This window comes from Saccoglossus kowalevskii, chromosome 12, assembly GCF_978046115.1.
Source record: "Saccoglossus kowalevskii chromosome 12, keSacKowa6.1, whole genome shotgun sequence".
In the NCBI taxonomy this organism is placed as follows: domain Eukaryota; kingdom Metazoa; phylum Hemichordata; class Enteropneusta; family Harrimaniidae; genus Saccoglossus; species Saccoglossus kowalevskii.
Genome location: NC_140652.1, coordinates 24157387 through 24185082, shown reverse-complemented (window position 1 = coordinate 24185082; position 27696 = coordinate 24157387). Strand labels below are relative to the sequence as shown.

General features: G+C 34.7%; 1 protein-coding gene across 2 annotated transcripts in view; it reads right to left on the bottom strand.

The window, feature by feature from the left end:
* Window positions 1-27660, bottom strand: part of LOC100378815 (centrosomal protein of 290 kDa-like) — a 55448-nt gene extending 27788 nt beyond the window's left edge. For both annotated transcript variants that reach the window (XM_006816111.3, XM_085506515.1), the window contains exons 1-29: window positions 27513-27660; window positions 25474-25597; window positions 25080-25209; window positions 24831-24892; window positions 22832-22963; window positions 22463-22516; window positions 21622-21774; window positions 20836-21018; window positions 20619-20708; window positions 20327-20449; window positions 19328-19451; window positions 18797-18966; window positions 18073-18143; window positions 17011-17277; window positions 15122-15293; window positions 14668-14889; window positions 12042-12206; window positions 10636-10785; window positions 9440-9658; window positions 8039-8188; window positions 7525-7605; window positions 7050-7223; window positions 6144-6258; window positions 5327-5514; window positions 3892-4050; window positions 3439-3571; window positions 1120-1322; window positions 670-783; window positions 207-401 (exon numbers count right to left, since the gene is read on the bottom strand). In XM_006816111.3, coding sequence (XP_006816174.3) covers window positions 207-401; window positions 670-783; window positions 1120-1322; window positions 3439-3571; window positions 3892-4050; window positions 5327-5514; window positions 6144-6258; window positions 7050-7223; window positions 7525-7605; window positions 8039-8188; window positions 9440-9658; window positions 10636-10785; window positions 12042-12206; window positions 14668-14889; window positions 15122-15293; window positions 17011-17277; window positions 18073-18143; window positions 18797-18966; window positions 19328-19451; window positions 20327-20449; window positions 20619-20708; window positions 20836-21018; window positions 21622-21774; window positions 22463-22516; window positions 22832-22963; window positions 24831-24892; window positions 25080-25209; window positions 25474-25566 — 4092 coding nt within the window. In that variant the 5' untranslated portion in view covers window positions 25567-25597; window positions 27513-27660. The remainder of the gene's footprint in view (window positions 1-206; window positions 402-669; window positions 784-1119; window positions 1323-3438; window positions 3572-3891; window positions 4051-5326; window positions 5515-6143; window positions 6259-7049; window positions 7224-7524; window positions 7606-8038; window positions 8189-9439; window positions 9659-10635; window positions 10786-12041; window positions 12207-14667; window positions 14890-15121; window positions 15294-17010; window positions 17278-18072; window positions 18144-18796; window positions 18967-19327; window positions 19452-20326; window positions 20450-20618; window positions 20709-20835; window positions 21019-21621; window positions 21775-22462; window positions 22517-22831; window positions 22964-24830; window positions 24893-25079; window positions 25210-25473; window positions 25598-27512) is intronic.
* Between the last annotated feature and the right edge of the window lie 36 nt (window positions 27661-27696).

The following is a 27696-nucleotide window of genomic DNA, read 5'->3' as shown; positions in this document are numbered from 1 at the left end:
CAGATGAGTTTTAATTTTTGTTACCAATTTTGTGTTGGTTAGTATTTACATTTGTTCATACCATATTCCATTGTGGAAATCTACACAATGATTCTCTATTTATATTACCCATGATTTTCGATCCACCATCCTTAGTAATAAAATCCACCAGTGGGAGTACAGATACAAAATGGAATAATATTACCCCATTCACTGTCTTTACTTACATGTTCTTTGAGTTTATTAATTTGTCTATTTTGTTTGAGTTCCTGTAATCTCATTTCTTGTAATTTACTGTGCCATTCAGCCACTTTACTCGCCCCTTTACCGTCTTTGATCGTCTCTATGAGTTCTTGAATTCCTTTGTGTTGAAGTTCAACCTCAGCTAGCTTGTCTTCAACTTTTTCTCTTTCGTACTTTGCCTGGCAACATACAAAAATTGCGTTTTTGTTTTTTCTCAAAGTCAACACCAATCTATGTAATGTGTGCTGAAGAATGTACAAATTTTAATTTGACACTGGAGGAAACAAATAACATCACTACAATATAAAGGGCGGATAAGCAAGGGTCACATGCATTTTATTTGTGCTATAAACTGACAATGATTCACCGCTAATGAGCGTTTAGTTTTTTCTTATAAACATCAGAATTTACTAAATTACCATTTTAAAAAGCGTTTCCAGTACTTACAATTTTCAGTTCTACCTCAGTCTTCTCTTTGTCTTGTTTTAATTTAATCATGGCTTTGGAGAATCGTTCTTGTTGACTTAGAGGCACTGCACCACTAAACTGTCTTCTTAAATCCTGTGACAAGCAAAATACAATTAATTTTTTTTTAGTAATTTATCAACAACCGACAGGAAGCTTGATTATAACTCTGTCATATGATTTTTTCACCATTTGTAACCAAATCAAATGTTGAGATACGATTTGATCTTTTTACTATAAAAAACAATAAAAATGATGGCATATGTAATATGTTAATATACAGGAATAATGCATTTGTATACAGAGTTAACGAAGGATGGGCCATTAAAAATGCAATCTGGAGACTGCAGAGCTGTGCTATAATGGTTCCATCAAATAAATATAAAGATAAAAACGAAGTTGAAAATAAAGTTTTTACAGTAACTGACTGACCTGTATGGTTCGTTTAAGATGCTTAGATTTATTCCTAGCATCTACTTTGTTATGGTACAACGCTTGCTCTCGCTCGTCACATTTCTGTTCAAGTCTCAGTGCATGTGCTTCTAGTTTTTTCACCTTCTGCTGAGCCTGGTCGTATTTCTGTACGGCGGTTCCCTCACTGACCTGCAGCGCCACGATATGGTGATGTAATTTACCTAGTACACCAATTATAACAATATGCATTTTAAGTTGGAGTAAAATTTACGCTGTGTTTATGACAATGCATTATGGGAAAGAAATTTCCACTTAATTGAAAATATGACATTGGTAACAACAATATTAGAATTCATACTCACAATATTAGAATACAGAATACAGTGAAATATATTACATTTATGAAAATAATGCAAAAACAGAGGGAATAAATTTGGCAGTGTTTAGTGGCCATTTTCTATATTTTAAATAGCATGGCCCACAATGAGCATGTTCATACAAATTTTGTTTGATATTACAACATACACAATGTTTGTAAAATAATAGCAATGTTGTAGCAATAAACATTGCAACAGACAAGTTAACCGAGCTGTGAAATTCCTAATATATAAATTATCTAAACATACAGGTAAATCCAGAGCACAAAGACACAACATTTTTTATTATTTAATCTAATGACTGTAATGTTTATTACTGAAACAACGATTTTATCTAACAAAAAACTATATTAAAGTTTTTTAATCAAGATGTAATATCAAACAAAATACTCAAAATTATTACATATGTACTGCAGTTTATTTTGATTCGTCCTTGAAATCAAAATCGGTATTTCCACAAGCCATATGCAAATGAGGTCCGAGAGCAAACAAAGTAGTCCCTTCAGGAGTACAGTTTTTCGGAATAAACAATATTTAGAAGTACGATATTTTCCCCTTGAGGTACATGAATATACTTGCCGAGTGACATGAAAATTGAACAAGAGTAATGGTACTTTTAGGCAGTCACTTATTTTGGCCCAAACTAATTTGCATATCACCCATGCAATAATGTTTTCGGTATTTTCACGGTCGATATGCAAATGAACATGGTATTTTCATTGGCTACCGAACTATTTTTATTTTGTAAACACATTTTCGTCTGCTATTTTTATCCAGTTCAAATCGTTCAACAACATTTTTGGCATGTCAGGTGTACATCACATGGAATACTACGATTGGGAGAACTTAATGTATGTTGATCACCTGGAAACTGAGTTTTATAAACCTTGAAGGACTCTCAGAAGATCCACCAGCAGTAAAATCAGCGATTACTATGCAGATACCAGGTTTCTGCTGGCGACGTTGCAGCGTTACTCAGTTCCAAATATAAATTACCAACGCCAAAGGAGCAACATTTTAACCGGTAATCAAGACTCAGTCAATCCACGACCAGCAAGCAACATCACACACGAAGGTGTAGCGTGCAGCCACAGTCCATCAACGAAGGACTGTGGTGCAGCTAAGCGACAACCGCTGTCGACGAAAGTCATCCCGTCTGTGGAGTACCGCAGTTGCACGGCATGTTTGCCAATGCACAATTCTGTGGCGGAACTTTTAACTTCAACATAAACTGTGTATCATAGTCGTCCAGTTCAAGTTCTGGTTCTGCCGTGGCCCCAACTAAACGTCAACGAGTTATTTAGTCGGACAGTGACTCAGATTAGACGTCTGATTATTTTAATTTCAAACAAACAGTGACACGCGTTCTCCGGGCGCGTTCTACACTGACACGCGCTGCTAGGGCGTAACACTTATATTGGAACATATTAATGGGCAATGGGGTTCCCCGACCTAAATTCCATCCCGGTTTGCACGTTCTTTCTTTAATACGAAATAATCAAGTATGGAACATATGTAATAATAACAGAACCCCACACCCTCCCCGTGGCTTTCGTTGCGTATGGAAGTTATTTTCACTTGAGATGCGGTGTATTCTGCTGTACTTTCACTCGCTTCGCTCGTGAAAGTACGGCCGCAGGATACACCGCATCACTCGTGAAAATAACTTCCATACGCAACGAAAGCCACGGGGAGGGTGTGGGGTTCTGTCATAGTATCTACAACATTGTTGTCACCTTTCAAAATAAATGCATGAATTTTTCAAAAATAGAAGAAAGTTATGTCTATAAAAACGTGCAGAATACAGCAACAAATTTTGGAGGGAAAAATAATTGCGATCAATGAGTCAACCTAAATGTAATGATATCTAATAACTTCGTAAATTCCAACTTTGCAAATATCTGCTTTCAAAAACTGAACTTGGTATTACAAAAAATTATAAAACACGATGGAATCTTACCAATGATTGCCTTTTCATCGCTTTGTGTCTGGATGTCCATTAGCTGTTTTCTCAACGATGTAAGCTCCTTCTCACGTGACACCTGTCTGGCTTCTAACGCTTCTGTCTGTGCAGCAGCCACTTCAGACATTTCCTTAACACAACGTTAATTTGTAAATTTAGTAAAACAGTAAATCTGAACAAAAATTCAAGATATCAATTGTAATTTACTTTAAATAGCTCCCGCCATCGATAAGTACGTCTGTGGCGTCGAAATGACATGAATGGATTGAGAACGATATCTACAATGACAGCGGTACTGAAAATATTATTAATGTTTGACATATGACAACAGATCAAAACATTATCAACCCTGTGAATGGCCTTTGTTTCACTAATTGACGTTACGGAAGGGATTCAACGCTGGAGGATGCTACAACCTATAATGCAGGAAATTATACAAAACATTTTTACCTTGAGCTTGGAATTCTCTATTTTTAAATTTATTTCTAATTTCTGAGTCTCTTCTAATTTCTTTACGACTGAGTCGTGTACACTTTTGGTAACGCAGTTAGCGAGTTCATCTCGTAGTTCCCTCTCTATAGATTGCGATTCCAGGTTCATTCTAGTCAGCTGCGAAAAAAAAAAAAGTGTTGTTATTTATTTCTCAGAATCGCACTGTATGCAGAAATGTTAGACGTCAAGACTTAGTCAAGACGTGAGGATTATCCCACTCGTCATTTATCCAAAGAATTGTCTGTTAGTTCAGTGTTAAACATCCTAACTTGTGATAACTTTTCCAGCCAAAATTTTAATTGGAATATTTTTTTCAAATTTCTATGTACCCGGTATTCTTTTTTTTGAATTTTGAACCAAATGAACAAAATGAAAAAAATTTTAGGTTGGCTATGCATCTTGGCCAAAAATAAAAAAATTGTGCAGGCGTATTTTGTGAAAAATTACTTAAAAGGTCAGAGGTTAAAATTCAAGGATTAAATAAAGGCAGGATGAATTATGATTTCACATTGATTTAAACTTAGTACAACAAATTAATAAAAAATGTGGCATTCAATAGCTCGTTTGTGATAGGCCAGTTTGTTTGCAAAATTTTCCGCTTTTATTTTTTTTTGAATGCCAGTCAGCTTTGTCATCTTTTACAAATAAATTATGAGCAAGACCTTTTAGCCAATAGGAGATTATGTTAGTCCAAAATCATTGACAAAAATATGGTAAAAATGAAAAAAAAAAAAAGGAAAAAGTAGGACATTCTATGTAACGCAGTTCTAACGCAATTGTTAAACGATGCCTTCACCAATAGGTGATTTTCTGAACAATTGCGAGACCTCGCGAGATGCATGAAAGACGCGCGTCGAACGTCTGCCGCAAAAATCGAACGATTTGATTTTGAACTAGAATTTCTTTATTTCGCAGCTTACATTGACCGGCCGATCTTCGACAGAGGAATATTGCTTCCGAATACCCTCACTTAATCGAAATTGCCTATCATCAAATGTGGACAGCACATTATTAAGCATGGAAATGTCCCCGAAATACTTTCGCGTTTGTCGAATCCCACGCGATGTTTGACGCCACTACGACGTTATGACCTTTGTTTGTCCTGTTTTTACGTTCGATTTCACGCATAACGCGTGATTCTCGCAGTGTACGGAAAATGGTCTACTGTTAAACGATGCCTTCACCAATTACATTGTAATATACCTGTGTCCATTTGAACAGCAGACTTTACAAAATCATTCTGTAGATGGTGCCAAAAATTCACAATGGCACGCAAAGGGTTAATAGCATTGAATAGCAAGAACCGTAATCCCTATACTTCACTTAAACAAGTCAGTAATGTTGAAAACTATTTGACTCAAATAAGTTCGACGGATGACTCTATGTACTATACCTCGGCAAATTTTTGTTCCAGTTCTAGGTTTCTTTCTTCTAAATCTGTGATGGTTTTACGTTGTTGTTCGTGCATCCGTACAGCATGGTCAGCCCGCTGTCGCTCGTTTAGCTCCTTCATCTCCAACGTTGTGATTTTCTTCGAGATTGAGATAAAGGCACTGTCACTGACACCACGAGGACTTCGTCCTAAGTGATCAATCAAAAACGTGTCATTCTCAGAGAAGAAACTAGTTATTAAATAAACATCAACAACCGCAATATTGCAATGGAGAGAACTCTACCAAAATTACAGGAAAACCTACATCAACTTCTCGCTGGCGTTGAAATTGATTGAATTATACATTTTTATTCACTGTCTTAATACATTGACTGCTGAAAGACTCCACATATAGTCATAGATTGTCAATACCTATTGCATAGAAAAGCTCCAACAGGCAATGTGTTGATAACCAAGTTGTATTTCAACTACCGGTACACACAGATACAAAACTTTATACCCAATTTTCCCAGATAATTCACAAAAATCCATCTTTTGCAAAATTAAAGCAACTTTTACATCTAGTATTTGAGTTTGTAGGATTCGTTTTGTTAACATAATGTTTCAATATTTAAAGAGAAAACTTCCAAGCACAGGGATTGCACCAAATAATCATGGGACACTATTGTTTATGTTGTTTACAAAGTTAATCTATCTTTTGTTATCCATTGTTATTTTAATCCAGAAAGTAAATTTGTTGTGAGATTAGGCTTAATTGGAAGTGCCCCTTTAATGAGTGTACATTACTTACACTCAGGAAGGCGGCCATTTTGTTTACCTGATATTCGTGTAATCTCATCTATAGCTTGTTCCAACGTGTGAAGTTTTTGCTTCTCTGTAGATAGTTCACTCTTCAGCATGTCAACCTCTGACAGTAACCTCTGTTTTTCATTCTAAAAGATAAAAATAATTATACATATTTAACAAACAGCCTCTCAGCTGAGAAGCTCAGCTGTTAGCAATGCACAATTCAGCTAAAGAACTGAAGATATCATTAGAAAATGAACAAATCTGAAAGAGGTCTACCTGAGGTACCTCAATTGGATTTGCGTTATTTAACAAAAAGTTGAAAATATCACTTTTTACCAAAAATGGCAAAAATATTCATCAAAATTAGAGAATTGAAGATATAATCACAAAATGAACAAATCTGAGAGAGGTCTGCCCAAGGTACATATACACCAAGTATCAAAGCAATTATAACAATTGTAGTTTTCAAGAAGAAGTCGAAAAAGGAAAAAGTAAAAAGTTGACACTGACGACAGACGATCACTCATTAGATAAGCTCTGCTCGACAAAGTAGACAGCGGAGCTAAAAATGCAATATGGACGAGAACATTTTTAATATTGTTGTTTGAGACTGTATACTGATGACTACACTGAACTATGATTCATCATTACACCGTGTGCCATGACGCACATGCATATTAGAAAACTAAAACTCCGTGAGCTAGACAAGCGTCATGATAGAACAGCATCATGATAAATCAATCACTGCATATCACAAAATCTGTGACTCCCTAGAAACCCAGCAAAATCAGTGTAACTCCCTAGGATCCCAGTGAAAGTTGTTGTGATTAGTTTCTAAGGACTCCCATGGCATTATCATTGCTGCACCATTTTGTGATTTTCACTGATTTGTCAGACCATAAATTAAATCAGTTTATGGTACAGTTTGACCTACCTCTAAACTGTCAATGTGAGCATTTCTTGTGACTAATTTATTATCCGTTTCCAGCAGATCACGGTATTTAGCAGCCAGTTCATTGTACTGTTTATTAGCAGCCTGCAGATCCTGTGATGGCACACTGTCATCTAACGCTCTTTGTAATGCCGCTATCTTGAACTGCGACATCTCCTGTGGCGTTATACAAATCAACGTTAGAGTCGTAACTTCGAATTTGTATGGATTCGAACATTGAAAAAACAGATCATCAATGATAACATGTTTGTCTCATCAGATTTAAAGTTAAAGCCAGTAGCCAATATGTTTTTTTTTATTGGAGTCAGAAGTTAGATCTGTTCTCGGCGGTTGTACTCCGTAACAACTGACAGATGACAACCGGATACCAAGACATCTGATACATGCATGTCAGAGTAAGGTTCACAGACAAGTATTTTCAATATTTTCAAATTAATTTACACTCGAAATTTCTTACCTTGTGTCTCTGCAAATACCCAAGCCTCTTGGTGACAGCCGCTTCCATTTGAACAATCTCATTTCGTAGACGGTTGTTCTCCTAAATAAACAACCAAAAAAATATAGCTGAATTTTTTCAGATTCACTGACTTGCATTTAAATTATACAACTTTGAAAGCAGAAGAAATAAAATGTTATTACTGCTAAGAATTTTTACAAATTACAGTCAAACAAACCTGTCGACTTTTTTCACCTTCACAAAATAAAACCTGCAATTTTTTTTTACAATATTCCAAAAATGTCGATCAGGACTTGGAATCAAGGCAATAGAATATTATAATATCTGGTTCAAAATTAATAAAGAGTTTATACAAAAATACATAAAATGTGCAAAATACAAAACAAAGGCAATTCAAAAGCTTACATAAACCTGTGTATAAATGCTAAAATGATGGAAGATGAATAATTAATTAATTCAAGCAACTATGGCATACTTGACAACTCTGATGATAACAGACATCTGAGGCACGTACCTTTCTGAGCGTGGCCTCCACTTCCTGTGACATGGTGAACCTTCTAGTAAGTGTTTTCTCATTGACTCGTAGAACGGTCATTTTACGACTGGCATTGGCTATTCTCTTCTGCTGTTCATCGCCACTTTCTTGTAAGGTCTCAAGCAGTCGCTGAAAAATTAACATATTTAAATTTTGCAAATATAAGTAAGTGTATTCAACTATGTTTAAACATTGGCTGCTGGGAGGTTCACATGTTACAAAAATAGTTTTCTTTGAGAATCTCTTGTTAGAACGCCCTCTATCTACTCAAAAGTTGCAGTTAGTACTCAGATTCCTTGATTTTTTTCATAGATTGTGCAAATGATATAAAAGAACAATACTTGTCAGAGATTTTTATTAAATTTACATTCTAAAGATTTGGATACCAAAATGTAAAAAAAAATATAACAAAATCTAGTGGGAAAACAAATTTAGACATTAAAGAAAAGTTATGTAAAATTGTCGTGACTTTTATGTTACTCAATTTTCTAGAAAAAAAGAATGTGAGATGTTCTGTTTACTGTCGAGATATTTGCAGCATATTCCAATTTAGGTAATTTCATATATAGGCGACATGTGATATTTGTAAACATTATACGTCAAAAACTTCATAATGTCAACAATATCATGAATAATGAAAGTTACTGTTACAGTATACTGTTACAAAAGTAGGTATATATAATGTTGCAAATGCCAGTTGACAGTGCCTGTGATTACCCACAATCCTATGAAAAAGTGATGTCATTTCCTGCTGCATGTGTCATAGTCAATAAAACAACTTATAAGCATTGGTTGTACATGTAAACTACTGTAAAACCATTTATTTTCACTGACATTTAATTTCACTATTTTGATGTTTTGAACATATTCACTGTGTTTTAATTTCATGAATTTGTCAAGGAAACAATGACCTTTATTGTTATTTTACATGTTCACATAGATTTAATTTAGCAGATTTTACTTATCAGTGAAAATAGGGGAAATTAAAACCCAGTGAATAATTAATGCATTTACAGTAGTTCTGGTCCATGTAAATATCTTTAATAGAAGCCTATGATGTCACAGTGCACTGGCATATAAACAATAAAACCAAGCAATAAGGCCATCTTTGATCTGATTATGAAACACACTGATATGTACTATGTATGTGCCAAATTCGAATGAAAATGGTACATAAATTGTGGAAATGTAGTAAGGCCAAAAAGTCAGTCAGATGGCTGAAACAAATTGTCATGGACATGCATCCTAACATGTATAAATTACATGTATGTGCCAAATTTGAATGAAAACTGACAGACGGACGGAGACCGAATTATAAGTCCCTGTTTTTGGACTTCGTCCGAACGGGGACTAATAAAACCAAGCAATAAGGCCACTCACATTGTATTCTTGAATTCTCACACCATCCTCAGCTTTCTGGTCTTCTAGTTTACGTTTCTCTTCCTGTAATTTATCCACCTCACTCTGCCACTCTTTCTTTTCATTCATAAAATCACTGTAAACCAATCCCTGCTGGTGTCTCATCACAGCAAACTTTCGTTTGTACACCTCTAGTGCATTTTCAAATTTCTTACACATATCTTCTTTCAGGGTTAGTTCCTGGTGAAAAGTAAAAACAATATTTTATGAAACATCTCTTTAACCATATGTTTAATATATTACTGTCCAATATGGATCAGCACAGGAGATCATTTGTTGTACTATTTGAGATACTAAAAAGCTTATAATTTAATGTACAAACATGGAGATATTGACCTTATGACAACATGAAATAGCATTTTGTGTGTGTTATTATGACATATTTGAGCTAGTATTTTTGAAGAAGGAATAAAAAATAACGTATTTTACCAAAAAGAATAAAAATATAATTGAAGATATTGACATGTAATGAACAAATCTGACGAAGGTCCACCCAAGGTACCAACATACATATGTACCAAGTAGCAATTGAGTTGGTAGTTTCTAAGAAAAAAATCAAACATACATGTAGCATTTTTTATCAAAAAAGACAAATAAAATACTTTCAAAAAATAGAGAATTGAAGATATGAAATAAAGAAATCTGACAGATGTCCGCCCAAGGTACCTACATACTAAGTATCAAAGCAATTAAGCTGGTAACTTTCAAGAAGAAGTCGAAAATGCAATTGACGATTGACAGACGAACAGACGGTGATGGACAATCACCTATATTAACAAGGAACAGCTCTGCTCTATCATCATCCTAATAATAACAATATATGATGTTTTCACACTATCTCACCATCCTACAATTTGAGATATTTTTGGTCATAAAAGCCTATGGTAAAAGTGTTACTGCCAAAATAGCCACTATCCACTAAAATACAATCATTTTCTCAAAAATTTAGGCTGGTACGTGACCCCAAACTTTCAGTCAATATCCTTATATTGCCTGGGAGAAAAATTTATTGCAAAATGAATAAATTCTGAATATTTTTAATTCTGAGTAAGATTTCTACCTTAAAACAGCTGTCCTTGATCACCACTGCAGAAACTCACCAATCACACAACTATATTTCAGTCATGTGACACTCATTCAGCCAATGACCGACTCACCTGTATAACCTGCACCAAATGTTCATTAAGACAGCTGATGACCTCAGCACTAGACACAGCCATACCATCAGGTAGTGGCATATGTTGTATTGCCACAGCACCCTTCCCAACCTCTCTCAGGGCTTTCAGATCTTTCTCTAGTTTTTCAACCTGAAAGTGATACAATCATATATAAAATAAGTTGTGAAGTGTACAGTGTTCCATTGGCCTCAAGCATGATCTCTAAAGGTCACACATCCTGGTACTTATGTACAACCCCAAAAGGTCACACATTCTGGTACTTATGTACAACCCCAAAAGGTCACACATCCTGGTACTTATGAATGACCCCAAAAGGTCACACATCGTGGTACTAATGCATGTGCCCTAAAGGTCACACATCCTGGTACTTATACATGACCCCTAAAGGTCACATATCCTGTAACTTATGCATTACCCCCTAAAGGTCACACATCCTGGTACTTATGCATGACCCCCTAAAGGTCACATATCCTGTAACTTATGCATTACCCCCTAAAGGTCACACATCCTGGTACTTATGAATGACCCCTAAAGGTCACATATCCTGTAACTTATGCATTACCCCCTAAAGGTCACACATCCTGGTACTTATGAATGACCCCGAAAGGTCACACATCCTGGTACTTATGAATGACCCCGAAAGGTCACACATCCTGGTACTAATGCATGTCCTCTAAAGGTCACACATCCTGGTACTAATGCATGTGCTCTAAAGGTCACACATCCTGGTACTTATGCATGACCCCTAAAGGTCACATATCCTGTAACTTATGCATTACCCCCTAAAGGTCACATATCCTGGTACTTATGAATGACCCCGAAAGGTCACACATCCTGGTACTAATGCATGTCCTCTAAAGGTCACACATCCTGGTACTAATGCATGTGCTCTAAAGGTCACACATCCTGGTACTTATGCATGACCCCTAAAGGTCACATATCCTGTAACTTATGCATTACCCCCTAAAGGTCACACATCCTGGTACTTATGAATGACCCCGAAAAGTCACACATCCTGGTACTAATGCATGTGCTCTAAAGGTCACACATCCTGGTACTTATGCATGGACACCTAAAGGTCACACATCCTGGTACTTATGCATGGACACCTAAAGGTCACACATCCTGGTACTTATGCATGACCTTTAAAGGTCACACATCCTGGTACTTATGCATGACCTCTAAAGGTCACACATAAAGGTCACACATCCTGGTACTAATGCATGTTCCCTAAAGGTCACACATCCTGGTACTTATGCATTGACCCCTAAAGGTCACATATCCTGGTACTTTCTGGAGGTATTGTAGTCATGTAACATCATTAATTATATCTTAGATGTGGCTGTGTAAATGGTTTTGAAATTCAATAATAACTACTATATTACCTGAGTCTTCTCTTTTTCTAGCAGTAGCCTTGTTTTCTCGTAATCAGTACGGGCATCTCGCAATTCCCGTCTAAGTTCATCATTTCGTCCTGTTAATTGGTCAATCTGTGCTTTCATGAACACCTGCATGTCATATTTCCCATCCAAATTTCTAGCCTCCATCATCTGTGAAATGAATAAAAAACAATTTATTGTTGATTTTCAAGTTAAAATTACATATGTCATATGCCAAAACCAAAACAAGACACAACTTCGCGAGAATAATTTGATAAAGTGTTCTAATCATCTTTGCATTGTTGAATTTAAATTGAACAAATTTATTTTTACAGTCATTATATTTGTCACATATACATTGTAGTACCCAAAACAATCATGATGCAAAGTGATGATTGTGATGTTTAAAAGCTGCAAAGGGTTTTGATTTCTTTTATTCGGATGTCTGAACTATGGTACAAATTTTGTCTCCTGAATATGTGTCAAGTAAAGAATAACATTAAACAAGCCATGCATGGCATAGTCCCCGTTAGTTATTAAATTTAAGATATATAGTTTTGTTTATAGTAATATACAATGTAGCTGGAATATAACCATGTCAGGAATATGATTTTTTAACATTAAAATTGACATTTGTATCTGATCGTCAAACAAGTACTTGTTCATATTGAGAGATATTGCTCTGGAACAGCATTCAACATCAGCCATTTTGAATACATGTATATAAATAACATGATGTATAACGAATATATAAAATTTGAATATAATCAGTCAAAGCATTTAAGAGATATGGCTCTAGAAGCCCAATCATTAAAACAAACCAATATATCTATCTATGACATGATGTATAATGAATATTTGATATTTGAACATAATCAGTGAAAGCAAGTCAGAGATATGGCACGAGAACCACATTCCTTAAAACAAAATGGCCGCCAGTCGGCCATTTTGAATCTTATCTGAAAAACAAAATTATTTTCATCAAGGTCCCATAATGTCTAATGTATATACCAAGTTTGAACAAAATCCATCTGTAAACAGCCGAGAAATGCTTGATTTTTAGGATTTTTTAGCACAAAAATGGCCGCCATTCGGCCATCTTGAATCAGATCAAGAAACAAATTGACGTGCATATGTATAATATCATGTATGATGTATGTGTGAAAATTGATTGTGATTGGTCCAGGCATTTCTAAGATACAGGTCCGGACGCACGCACAGACGGACGCACACACGGACGTCAAAACATAAGACTAATTATAATATCGCATCCAAGTCAGTAAATATTGTTTTGAAATTCATTTGCAAGAGCTTAGGGAGTCCATAACAATAACATGTACTGTAAAAAATACATTATTTTAGCTGGAATTAATTTTCGCCGAAAAGACTTTTTTTTGGTGTTTTGAATGGAATTTATTTTCACAGAATTTTGGTGAGTTGAATGTAAAATATAGGAAATAAGCAGCCTGTCGGGTGAGATAGCTCCACTGTTAGCAATGCACATTTCAATTAAAGAACAGAAGATATTAGAAAATGAACAATATGTATAGTATCAATGCAATGGGACTTGCTTTTTTCAACAAGAATTCAAAAATAGCACTTTTCACCAAAAAAGACAAAAATAATCATCAAAATTAGATAATTGAAGATTATTAACAAATCTGAAAGAGGTCCACATGTAGTACCTATATATGTAATATAAAAGCAATCGGACTTGCGGTTTTCAACAAGAAGTCGAAAATATCACTTTTTACCAAAAATGACAAAAATATTCATCAAAATTAGAGAATTGAAGATATCATCATGAAATGAACAAATTTGAGAGTGGTCCACATGTAGTACCTATATATGTAATATCAAAGCAATTGGACTTGTGGTTTTTAACAAGAAGTCGAAAATATCACTTTTTACCAAAAATGCCAAAAATCTTCACCAAAATTAGAGAATTACAGATATCATTACAAAATGAACAAATCTGAGAGGGGTCCCCATGTAGTACCTATATATGTAATATCAAAATAATTGGACATGCGGTTTTTAACAAGAAGTCGAATATATCACTTTTTACCAAAAATGACAAAAATATTCATCAAAATTAGAGAATTAAAGATATCATTACAAAATCAACAAATCTGAGAGAGGTCCACATGCAGTACCTATATATGTAATATCAAAGCAATTGCACTTGCGGTTTTTAACAAGAAGTCGAAAATATCACTCTTTACCAAAAATATTCACCAAAATTAGAGAATTGAAGATTTCATCATGAAATGAACAAACCTAAGAGAGGTCTACACAAGGTACATATACACCAGGAATCAAAGCATTCAGGCTTCTAGTTTTCAAAAAGAAGTCAAAAAAGTAAAACATTTGCACGGACGACGACAGACAATCACTCAATATGATAAGCTTCGCTCGACAAAGTCGACAGCGGAGCTAAAAAGATATATTCGCTTGATTTTATTTTCACTGACACTCTTTCAGCAAAAATAGGGAAAATGAATTCCAAGCAAAAATTAAGTATTTTACAGTACTACATTTTGAAATATTCAATTATTGAGACTCCTTAGGTTACTTTTCATTAACAGATTGACGACATAATGTGATAAACAAATTGTATGTAATTACTCACCGCTAACAACCGCTCTAAAGTGGGTATTTGTAAATAGCTTTCATTGCCGCCAGGCTTGGCATGATTGTCTTTTATAGCGTCTAGAATCTCTCGCATTCCTTTCTGGAGTTGTTTATTCTCTTCCTGTATATCTTTGTTTTTAGTTTCAAACTCTTTGACCTGAGTTCGAAGTTTGTCCGCAATCTTCTCTTGCAAGTCAAGCTCCTTCTCCATTTGTGTCGCCTGGAAAATAGAAAAATTGGTTATTATTTTATTAAAAATTGCATTTAATATACTAATACATGTAATGTAGGTGCGACAGATATCACTTCTAACAGTGAAACATAACACTCCCATGTCGCTCTGAATAGCAACTTTTGTCACTCCTAATAGACACATTCTTTTAAAGTGACAAGGCATTCTGAAGTGACACATCATTCTGAAGGAACATGTCATTGCAACCATACATACATACCTTTATTTTTATTGTATCAAATGCCTTGTCTTTTTCCATCGTCATAGCTCTTTTTACGGTATCCGAAAATCTTTGTGATCCACCAGTGGAACCAAAACGACCAGTTTTCATTTCTCCAATGTACTCATCCACAGCGTCAAGCTGATCGGCTGTTAGACCTTCAGCCACGGCCCTGAAAAAAATGTTGAATGATAAATTTAAAATTGATATATATCTGACCACTGACTTTGTACCATTAAAGTGCGGTAGTTGTCGCGCCATGCATGCGCGAGATATATGGGTCTCATATAAACAAAGATGGCGACTTGACTGTTGGGAAGATCAGCGAGTACAAACTGTGACGATTCCAAGCTTTAATTAGATAATTTTAGGTGATCGGAAGATATCAAAGGAGTCACCGGCGGTAATCAGTGCAAGTCGCGCACAGGTCAAACCTCATACTTGTGATTTCCATTTGAGAGCACATTGGATTGTGGGAAAATTCATGTTTATCAACACCAATGTCACACATGCGCAGCACGACGACTACCGCGCTTTAAAATCATCTCATAGAAATTACTTTGTGTTTAATTTATTTAATTTTGTTTACAATAAAATCAAAGAGTGAAGTCATATAAAATCTTTCACATCTTGTCCATATATCAATTGTTTTCAAAATGAAGAAAATAAAAGTAATCAATAATTAGTTCGTCTATTTTACAGTTTGAATTGCTTGTGAACTAGATGTACATGTAGCTCAAGCAGGTTAATGAGTAAATACATGTACATACAGTGCAGGTATATAATATAGTACAAGGGAGGGTGTGAATGTAAACTTTGAGTCAGGAATTTAGCATTATAGAAAGTTCAAGAACAAGATAAAAAACTGCGAACCATATAAGGAATCAGTGACAGATTTGATGAGGATTCAATTGAAATTCAAGGCAAGGACCTAAACACTTGAAAGATGAAAAAAGATAACGAAGAAATAATACTTCTGAAGACAGCACTTGTAAGGTTGTAAGGACAAAGAAACCCTAGAACATTTTGTCCTTTGTTGCAAGTGTTTTGCAATACAGAGAGATAAGCTAATGTGGGGGGGGGGGAGGGGGTCAAAGATAGGGAAGAAAACAATACTGGCCAAAATAAAGAAATAATATGCCTATTGCCGAAAAATGACATTTGTACAGTTATTGACAATATAGTCAAGCAATTTCTTATCAGTGCCATGGAGTTCAGACAATAGCTTTTAGACTAACTTAACTCAAAACCACATTTGATTTCAACATTTTTCTTACTTTAATATCATTATTTAAGATTTGACTCTTTTTTGTATTTTTTTCTCTAATTCTAAAACTTGATCCAATTTTCGTTGTTAATTTATTATGATGTGAATGCTACATTTTGATTTGTAACTTATGCAGCTCCTAATTATTTATTAAGAACAGTGAAAAGAATTGCAACGAATAAATATTAAATAAATAAATAGACAAGCAGCCTGTTGGCCGAGATAGCTCCGCTGTTAGTGCACATTACAATTAAAGAACTGAAGATATCATTAGAAAATGAACAATATGTATGTAGTATCAAAGCAATCGGACTTGCTGTTTTCAACAAGAAGTCGAAAATATAACTTTTCATCAAAATTAGATAATTGAAGATATCATCATGAAATGAACAAATCTGATCACTCCTATGATAAGCTCCACTCGACAAAGTCGACAGCGGAGCTAAAAAGGTGATTACCAGTGAAAAATAATAAAAAAAGAATCTAATTTTGATTGATACATGTATCTGCTTTAGAATTGATGAGAATATGCTGATTTCTTGAAACAAAAATAATAAATATGAACACAACTTTATATTTACATGCTACAATCTTAGGGTGAAACACACAAATAATAACAAACCTTGCTCCTCGTGTTCCAGCAAGACGTCTGATGTCTCGCTTCAAATCTAATCTCTCTTCTTCCAGGCGTTCAATCTCTTTAGTCAGTACCTGGTTCATTGCCCTGTCCTGCTGTGCCTGCACAGCTCGGTTCATTCGGAACTCAGTCAGATCTATCGGCTCTTTAGGATCCAGACCAAGACGTTCACGCAGGTCTTCGTTTTCTTCCATCAAGTCATTCATTTGGAGTTCAAGTTTATTGACGTGCTGGGTCAACTTTTCAATGTCCCTGAGTAATAAAAAAATCAAAATTGGTAGATGTCCAGCTGTCCCAGACAATTGTGTTTTTTTATGGGGCAAACAAATATGAAAAAAGGTTGTCCAAGTCTAGGGAAGTTTTGTCATAGTACCTAGGACATTTTTGATGAAAATTTGACCATTTATTTTAGAGCAGTTGTTAGAAAAGCCAAATCCTGACTGGCTTTCTTGATGCTAACAAATATTAAGATTATTGTAAAAAAAAACAACAACAAATGTTAGTTTCGCTATTCAATGGCTAACAATTTCAATGCCAAAGTCAACTTTTGTCACAAATTCACAAACCAGTATAATTTATTTGAGATTTTTCTACAATTTAGATTAAGACTTGTAGTTGATAGCAAATAATGTCCTTTTGGTCTAAAATTATCAAAAAAATTAGAAAAATACATAAAAAAAAATATTTTCATGTTGAAACTCATTTTTTCAGAGAAGCCGGGCGATGAGGTTTTATTTTCAAGTTTGATCCCTGGTAATCAATGACTGCTAAGTAAATGTTTTACTGGTAGCCTGTTCTTAAGTTTGATAATTATAAATATTATATATATACAAGAAATACACCAATTTAACAGAGAATTTTACTGTATTATTTAGACCAGTCTGATGACATATACACACAAAGAGTGATGACATATACACACAAAGAGTGATGACATATACACACAAAGAGTGATGACATATACACACAAAGAGTAATGACATATACACACAAAGAGTGATGACATATACACACAAAGAGAGTGAAAAAGTCAAGTTATGAACTTACTTATCACGTACACCGATCTGTTTTTTACCATCTTTGATTTCTTGTACGGCATCAGCAAGACCATATTCACCCTGCAAAAAGATGAAACATTAAAGTGCTGAGTGAGTTTGCTGATTCACTGTAAACATACATGTTTCACTGTCCAGTCCATACTCCTCATGGCACCAAGAATATTTAATTATTGAATTGAATTATTAATACGGGTCGTACATGAACACATAAACAGTGATGCAATCTTTTTCCCAAGTTAGAGAAAAGTTGTCTGAAATTAAAAATTGTAACTACTGCATCTATAATACTATGTGATAATTGACTATTTTGATAAACCTCATCCATAGACAAATAAATATTGATAAATAAAAAAATCAATAAATATTAACTAAATTGCTGGTTTATAATTTTACGGCATTATTTAGCTGGGATGTCTCCTATTCAATGTCAAATGATGACATCATACAATTAAACATTGTATTTTTTGGGTAATTATTAAACACTTTCAAATATTTAAGCAGATAATATGGAACATACATTTTTTAATAAGTTGCATTAACATTACAACCACAAACTATTAAATCAACATTAAATTTAAAAACAGATATATAGAAAATTGGAATATTGTTTTGTCAAGAAAAAAAATCAAACCATACACATGGTACAAAAGCTTGTGCAGGGAATTTCGTACAAAAAATCATTAAAACCATTAAAAAAAAATTATTTCACTTACTGCTTCGTATTCTCTCATTCGAACCAAAGCATCACTGAGTTGTTTATCTTTCTCACGAGCGTCAGCCTCGGCTTGCGACGTTCTATCATCGGCAGCTTTAGTTTCAATTTCAAGTTGTTTGATCGTCTCACGTAATCTACGAATTTGATTCTGCTGTTGAATGGATGGTGCTAAAAAAAAAAACAATATTTATTTGATTCAAGATTTGTCAAATAGAGATGATAGATATAAGGAAACAATTGGATCAATACACTTCTTGTACTAAAACTTCAAAACTGTTTCAAGGTGCATGTAGATACATGATACTTGCTCTCCATTAAAATATTACTTATTTTAACCATCTTTTTTATTGGTTGCTTGTGCAGAAAAATCAACCAATAGCAATGGGTCTTACATAATCAGTAGAAAATTAAAATTTAAATCTAAAAGATGTTCATTGGTTAATACCAAATACTGATCACCCAATGAAAAAGCATGTTACAAAGTATATATTGATAAGAGAAAGAATCCTATTGGTGTTTTACCACTGACCTCCTCCTGTAGCAGCTTGAGTTTTGAAATCATCCAGTAACGCTGTCTCTTCTTCCATCTTGTCTGCAGCTTCTTCTAACTGTCTTTGTAGTTGTTCTATCAGTAGGTTTTTCTCTTGCAGTGCCTGTAGAGGAAATGCAGAGATAGTGATAAGCGAAAAATTGCACATGTAAACATTCTTTAAAGTAGACAGCAATAGAAAGTGAATGGATATTTAATGCATAATTTTTTCCATACATTTATTGAAAAATTTGACCAAGACTTGTAAGAAATTAGAAAATATGTCTACTTGTTACACATTTACTTTTAAATTAAATTAAATTTAATTTCCAAATAAATTAATATTTCCAATTAATAGTCAAAATTTAGATACTGCATAATACTATACTTTTGCCTGCCATTTATTTTCACTTTATTTTCAGAGATGATTCAGTGAAAATAAAATCTAGCGAATATACATTTTTTCCTATATTTTACATTCAAGTCATCAAAAATCAGTGAAAATTAACTCCATACAAAACACTAAAAAATTAATTCCAGCTAAAATAAAGTATTTTACAGTATAATAGACATGCATGTTATAGTTCCCCACCCCCATGGGGCTCCATACTGCTCTGAAAAGTAAGGTCACACAAAATGGCAAAATTCACTGTATGTTAGCACTTTCAAATTGCAAATGAAAAGAGCTAGAAGAGATAACGGAGACAAGCAACGTTTTGAATTGTCACCTGGCATTAAAAAATGTTTTTAAAAATAAAAAAAAATGATGTTAAAAAAACAACACTTAGAAGCAAAGTGTTGAATTTTTCAAACAAATTTATTCATCATCAATATAAATATGATATCTACTACAGGATTCCTAAGAAAACGTTACAGATGCATGTATGGAGAAACAGATGTACAGACATTAGTCAAATCATTATTCCGAGTTTCAGGCTGTGAACTAAAAATCGTAGATATTATCAGCTTAACAAATTCCCCTGTGTATCATTGTCTTACCTGTGACAAGGCAACCACTGATGTTTTATCGGTGTCCATCTGGGCATGCATCAACTGTTCGCGTTGTTGACTTATCACTTTGTTCAGTTCATCAATCTCTTCGTCCTTCTCAGCCATGGATTCCTAGAGATTACAACAATTTATTTTACAATTTATTTTTATCACTCTAGTGATTCATGCATGTAATATCTGCTGCCATAGGTACAGACTGTTCCTGTAAAGAGAAGGATTCTTTAAGATGGCGGCCATCGCCAAAGTTCGACTGGATTTGTAATTGTTATTGAGGCCCTACCTTCCATTCATCCACCTTTTTATTTAGCGCTCCCATTATTTCGTCATCTGCATCCGTTTTACCGGAAACTTGTCGATGCAAATCATGAATCTAAGAAGAGATAAAAAAAAAAAAAGTAAAAGTAAAAATATTTTCATAGTCTGCGATAAAATAAAATGATTCATACTACACAATCTACCGTAATTAATTAACATATTTTAACACGTTATAAGCTGACCTGTTCTTTGAGCACACCATTTTCCTTCCTTAGGTTTTCCAAAAACGTATCTGATTGCTGGAAAACCGCTTTCAGTTTGGTGTAGTCATCGGTCATTCTGTCCATTTCTTGCACAGAGTCGTCCAGATTCTTGGTCAAGTCGGTCACCTGTTTCTGTAGGTGTTCATTAGCTTCTTGCAGATTCTTTAAGAAAATGAAGAAAAAACAGTATGGGGTATGAAACAAATATATTAAGCATTTACAAAACAATAAAGATCACAATTCTTGTTCACTATTATCTACTTGCAGTGTAATATTTACAACAACATTTGTATATATATAAATAACTGCATGACCAATATCACCAATATGAACCGACAACTCCAGCCTATAAATTGGTTGGTTTAAAAAACTAAAAATTTTGGCCTGGTCTATAATAAATACCTCTGTCTATAAAATAAACACCTCTGCCTATAACATAAATACCTGTGATATATAATATAAATACTTGTCATATATAATATAAACATTACAGTCTAATATTATATAAACCTCATCTACAATATAAACACCTGTCATATATAATATAAATACCTGTCATATATAATATAAACATTACAGTCTAATATTATATAAACCTCATCTATATATAAATACCTTCATCTATAAAACAAACACTTCTGATCAGTGTATAATATAACACCTTTGTTTACAAACTACAAACAATTTATTAAACACCTCATTCTATACAATAAAACACCATTATTAATAAGTCCACTGGTTATTACGAAAGTAAAAAGTGTCTACCTGTATTTCCTCCAGCAGTTCGGCTAATTCCTGGTTCTTCTTCCGCATTTTATCCTGGTACTCAAACCCGGCACCTTTCATTTGCATTTCTCTCTCCTGCCAGGCGTTCATCTGCGATCGCAACTCACGATTTTCTTGCTGCAACATATCAGTCTGAAACGAAAATTTCCAATTTTTATCATACATGCAAAATTGTTAAGGATAATTAGAACAGGTGAAAGTGAAAAATCATTCAGGCAGTATTTAGAACAGTAGTTTTACTTATTTATTTGTATCAAGATTTGTCCGAATAATATACAAGACTGTGTAAATACTACTGTATTACTTTTTACCATTTGCATGCCATAACTTTTTGGTAAAATTTCGGTGCAATTTTTTATCTATTTTTATATATTTTTCAATAATTTGTTTGATAATTTCAGTACGAATGATCTAATTTTTTATTAGTTACACTTCTTAACTTTAAGTGTCTGATATTTTTCTCGTCTAAAATTCAGACCAAATATTTTTACATTTTGTACATTTTTTACTAAATTTCTTCATTATTTTGGTTCATACAGACAGTTTTAGATATTGCTTTTAGTTTTTGATCAAAAGGTTTGTCATTTTTTTTATTAAAATTGATGTGGGCAAGACTATACAAAATTAGATGTCAATGGTGCCAAAAGTTGACAATGACACTCAAAAAGTTCATCAAACTTTTAGAAAAAATTGAAAAAATTATGGGGGTTTTATTTTGTGTGAGGTGATAAAAGTTGACATTGTTGTTCAAAAGGTCAAAGGGCAAAAAGGCTGTATTAAAACCAAATATATTTGTATCACAACTGATGCACAAACTCACCTCTTTTCGCAGGTCCCGCTTTTCCCGTTCAGAATCCTCTGCTCGTGTTGCATACTGTGAAAACAAAAAAGAAGACAATTAAAATAGAGGCTTGAACTTGAAGAAGGCGTTTAACCAACCAACCACCCATGCACTAGCTATTAAGTGCAAAGGAGTGATCTCAAAAAGGTGAAAGGTTAATGACAGTCTGAAATGCAAGAAACAAGTCCACTTTTTGAATCGCTTCAACAAAAGGCATCGCAAGTACGGTAGATTACTGACCAAATATCGTTGATTTCAATATTGTTATTAGATCAAAGCTTGTTGTTCACTTTAGATACAACAAAGAATTATTTATAGATATACTGTATTAATCCCAGTGCGCCTTACCCGTTCGCATTCTTTTTTCTCGAGCGCTAGTTCTTTATCACGTTCGTTCACTTCTCGTTGTAATAAATCCAACTGTCTTTCCAAGTCTCTGACTTGTTCCTGGAGAAATCTCACATCTTTGGGTTGACCACTCTGGAAGGATAATTGAAATAAGTAAAACCAATTAATTATTCATCATTATTACACATTGAACACCAAAAACAATACAATTTGACATTCTGTGAAAAGCCATAAGAGCACTCATCTCAAAACGTATCAGCATCTGTTCAAATTTTCCCATATATGGCATACACTATGCAGGGGGTTTTCTAGAAAAAACTGCAAGAGGGATAACTGCAATTCAGCGGGGCCACCAAGTGGGGGGGGGGGGATACTAGTAGGGTTCTCCCTACCAGGGTGATAATTCTAAGTTGAAATGGAGCATTCTATGGCTTCCTTGGGGCCAAAATTACTATCAGGCAGGTCAAAGTTGAAGGCTGTGGCCACATGTGTTTTATGGTTGCCAGAGGATCTTCTCCCCAGGGTAAAGGGGTGCATGGCCATGGCATGAGGGCGCTGTGCCCTGTTCCCTTGTTTAAAAAAATTACTTCTATGGCACCAATATTTCCTTTGATTAAATTGGGTGCAGATGAGCTATAGAGGGCGGGGCAGTGGAAAAGGATCCTGTTACTGAACGCAAACGTGCATATTTTATTGCCATTTCGGGCTATATTCTCTCATATGTATAAATATATGGTTATAACGAGAATACTGCAACATATGCACTCAGGCAGTACAGGGTCACATTGACTGCCACTACACATTGGTTGAGTTATCACCTTTGTGTATAATTTGCGGGATTCTCATGATATACATTGTAAATGCCCTCACCACTGACAAACATTTCCAAACATGGTTGTCAGTGATATTAGCCTTTGGCTAGGTATTTCAAACTGACTTTAAATAAACGAATTGAATTGAATTGAAACAATTCCAATGCCTAGCATTATCATTTCATGCGAGATAAAAACTGAACTCTCAAATTTTTTTTTAACTGACTTCTGGTATACGATGTTATAAATTTGCATAGCATGCATTAGCATAAAATGGTATTAGAAACTGATATATACTAGTAGATGTCATAATATCATCTTCGCAAGCCAAGGTCAGTCTTTTTGACCATCAACTCACCACTATACAATAGTGAATTCTATTCAGCGAGTGCGTATTTGAGTGAGCCACCTAAGACAGTTTAACATTTTGTTTTATTTTTGTCACCATTTGCCCCGCCAACACTGATTTAGCACATACAGATAGGCATGGAACTATAAACCCCTAGAAGAACAACCACTTCGTTTCCTTTGAACTATGATAGTTGCCGTGATGTTGAATGTTTATTTTGACTGTTTATTTCGACGCATTGAAAAATAAGCAGATTTACGCAAATGAACATTTATCTCCGACTATCGGTCATTTTCGGAGTCAATCGGGCGACTTCGGGAGATCACGTGATCAAGTTGTTTCGGTTATAGCATAAAAAACAATGGCGCCAAGACAAAAACACTGATAAATGAGCGACATTCAACGGGAAAAAAACCCACATTGCCTCTTCTGGCGATCCTCCGACCCGTTGCATGATTTCCGGTACACTGAAGGTCACCCTGCAGACCGACTTGTTTGTGCATGCGTAGTGAACGAAATATTTTACTGCGCAGATATGAATTTTTTTTTTCAAGTTTTCAGTTTCCAGCAAAGCGGTTGATACGGGCATATCGGCGGCAACTAACATGGAGTATGACTAATGTTGTGGAAACAAAAGCGAAAGCACTGAAAGATAAACTAAGACAAAAGTTTTTTTAATCCTCTTAGTTTCGTTGTTCTTCCTGGGGTTTATAGTTCCATGATAGAGGCAAGTTCAATCAGATTAACGTATTTCACCAAGTTCAAATATGCGTTCTCTTGGGTTTGTTGGTTTGATGTTTACATCAAGCTTGCAAAACCGTGTGACATTGATGATTACCTGGACTCGCATTCTTGCAACCTGGTCTTCTAACTCCAAGATACGATCTTTCTGTTTCTGGTCTGCAAACATTTTTTTTTTAAAAAGTTAAAAAAAAAAAGATAATTATATTAAAAACATATTCTGCACTACGGTGACAAGAAAATATTGATGTTCATAGCGTATTTTTAATGGCTACTCTTATGACAAATTGGCAACTGATCTGAAAATCACAAATTAAGTTGGAAATTGATAAAAATCAATCAATACCGCTTCTCATCAGTTTTGCGAGTTCTTCTTCAGTGATGTCAGCTTGGGTTCCTTTGATCTTCATAACCGATCTTGTCACTTCGAATAATTGAAACAGTCTATCTGCATCCGCTTCCTCCTCTACATTTGCCTGGGAACATAAATTATAAAACATGACTGAAATTGTGATGAAAATATTTGACTATTTAGAAGGTCATCGAGATATTCAGACGAGCCATCTGGGCAATCTACTATATGGCCTGCATGATCAGCCAAATTTCGGCTAGGAAGGTACATTATATCACTAGATACTGCTAATTTTGACTAGTCCCACACTTTTGTTGCTAAAATATACAGTGTTAGAGGCATGCAGTGAAACACCAAATTAAAAAATTCTCTCAAAAATCTCATTCACCTTTACGAGTGTACTGTATAGGTCATCAGCCTCGTCTTCTCCAAGATCGTCCGGATCTATTTCCATTACCTTCTCCCAATCTACTGGTGCCATGGTGACAGTTTCTGCAGCAACCCTATATCAGCTGAGAAATATAGTATTACATGTACAATGTACTGCATAAATCAACAACATATTTATTTGTAAGTTTATCTCTAAATGGGGATATCATCTCAGCATGTGAAGTCTACATGTAGGTCTAGAGTGCATGCAATATTTTGGTGGGTACCCCTGAATGCATTGAATGATTTTCTCTTAGAAATGATCAGTGATACAATGTATGTACATACATGTACACAGCAACACTGATTCCAGTATTGGGTTACTAACATGTAAGATACCCATACACAAACTAGCAACAACACTCACAACAGAAACACTGTCCATAGACTAATAGGGAATCAGTGTTTATGTGAGCAAGATAGCAAGATTACCCATGGACTCACAAGAAGCGTGGGATATGATTTATGGAAATTCAATATTGAAATGAATCCGACAGTGTTACATGCAGACATTACATACTGGTGCATGAAATTGAACACCTGTTTCGTGTGTACAATTTAAGAAATACCGGTATTATCGAGCAAACTTATTTTAAATTCTCCCAAGTACATGTACAAGATTATTTTGGATTATCCCATACATTCTGTGAATTCATGAAAAATTAATCAACATGTTAAGTGTTCCAAAAGCTTAAAGTATGATGTAAATATTTATCAAATTATCTTCCTTTGGGAATAACTTATTTTTGTTGGCTTGTGCCATGTCTACTTTGTGTGCGTTAATGCAATTTAATATCTATTATCCACAAAGTGTTAGACATCAATGTAATTTAGCGAGAGTCTTGAAACCGCAAACAAAAATATTTATTTACATGAATCCGAACATTATATGGAAATTAGGAGTACTCACCCTTAACCTTATGCCCCTTGAAATAATTATAAGTGACCCAATAAGGGGTATATACATTACAATTAAAATGAAGGGGGGGGCACTGGAGGGATAGGATTAGAGTTTTGGACAAGTGGCCCTAAGTAACTCTTTACACATTTTACATCTTGAATGCAAAAATTAGCATTACCATAACCTATGAAATTGTTTTACATGCATGTACATATGGAACCCAGGGTTCAAAGTTAATAAAATTTGTTTGTAGCCAGGTAAAGTGGACTGCTTGTTTTAAGAGCTGGTAGTCCCATGGTAATACTGGGTACTGTAAAATGACTAATTTTCACTGGGTTTAAATTTCACTGATTTACCATTTCAAGCATATTCAGTGGGTTTTAAATTCATGGTTTTATTATTTAGATTTTGCACAGAGTCCTAGTGTGTCCTAGCTGACAGCAAAATACCTCTATTTATCAGTGCCATCAAACTAATATTATGTATGACAATTTTTTCAACATTGTCTTAAAATAGGAACATTCTAAAATTTAAGTTCCAGAGACTGTGGGTGAATCAACATAATTTATTGTTTTTGTTTTAATAAATTCCATGCGTCAAATGACCGCCGTGCCAAATTACTTAGATGACACTTGTTTTCGATATGTGCCAATTGGTTGATATATCAATGAATTTTAAAAATATTGTTGCAAATATCGGCTATTAGATCATTACTATAGCGTCAGAATGCCTTTCCACTCTTGTATGGAGCTCCATGCATAAACATGTCACATTGAGTTTGTAAACAAAACTGCTAACACTAGCCGACCTGACCAGGTCAGAAGGATTGGTCCCTAATCAATAAGCGATCAACAAAATACCAAGTGTAATCCGAACAAAGTTTCGACAAAAAGATCGTAGTTATAGACAGAATTATTTATTGATTCACGTAGCTTCATAAAAAACAACAGTTTAAGGTGACGACCACACCGTTGCATCCTTGAAAAGCAGCAGAACCACAGTCCCCCTACAGAACATGTCTACCTTGCAAGTCAATACATGAAACTATTAATGACTGAGTAATTTCCGCATGAAATTTAGAAAGCGTGGACACTTACCAGATATTTATGAACCAGTATAGTACAGTGATGTGCGCTGAAGTAACGGTGTTTTCTAGAAAGATGCCTAGTAACTGATTTAGCGTCAGTCGGTAGCGACAGGAATTATTTCAGTCCGCCATGATGTTTGAACCAGTTACAGGATTGTCCGCATTCTCAACACTTGGTGGCGCTCGTTAGCAGA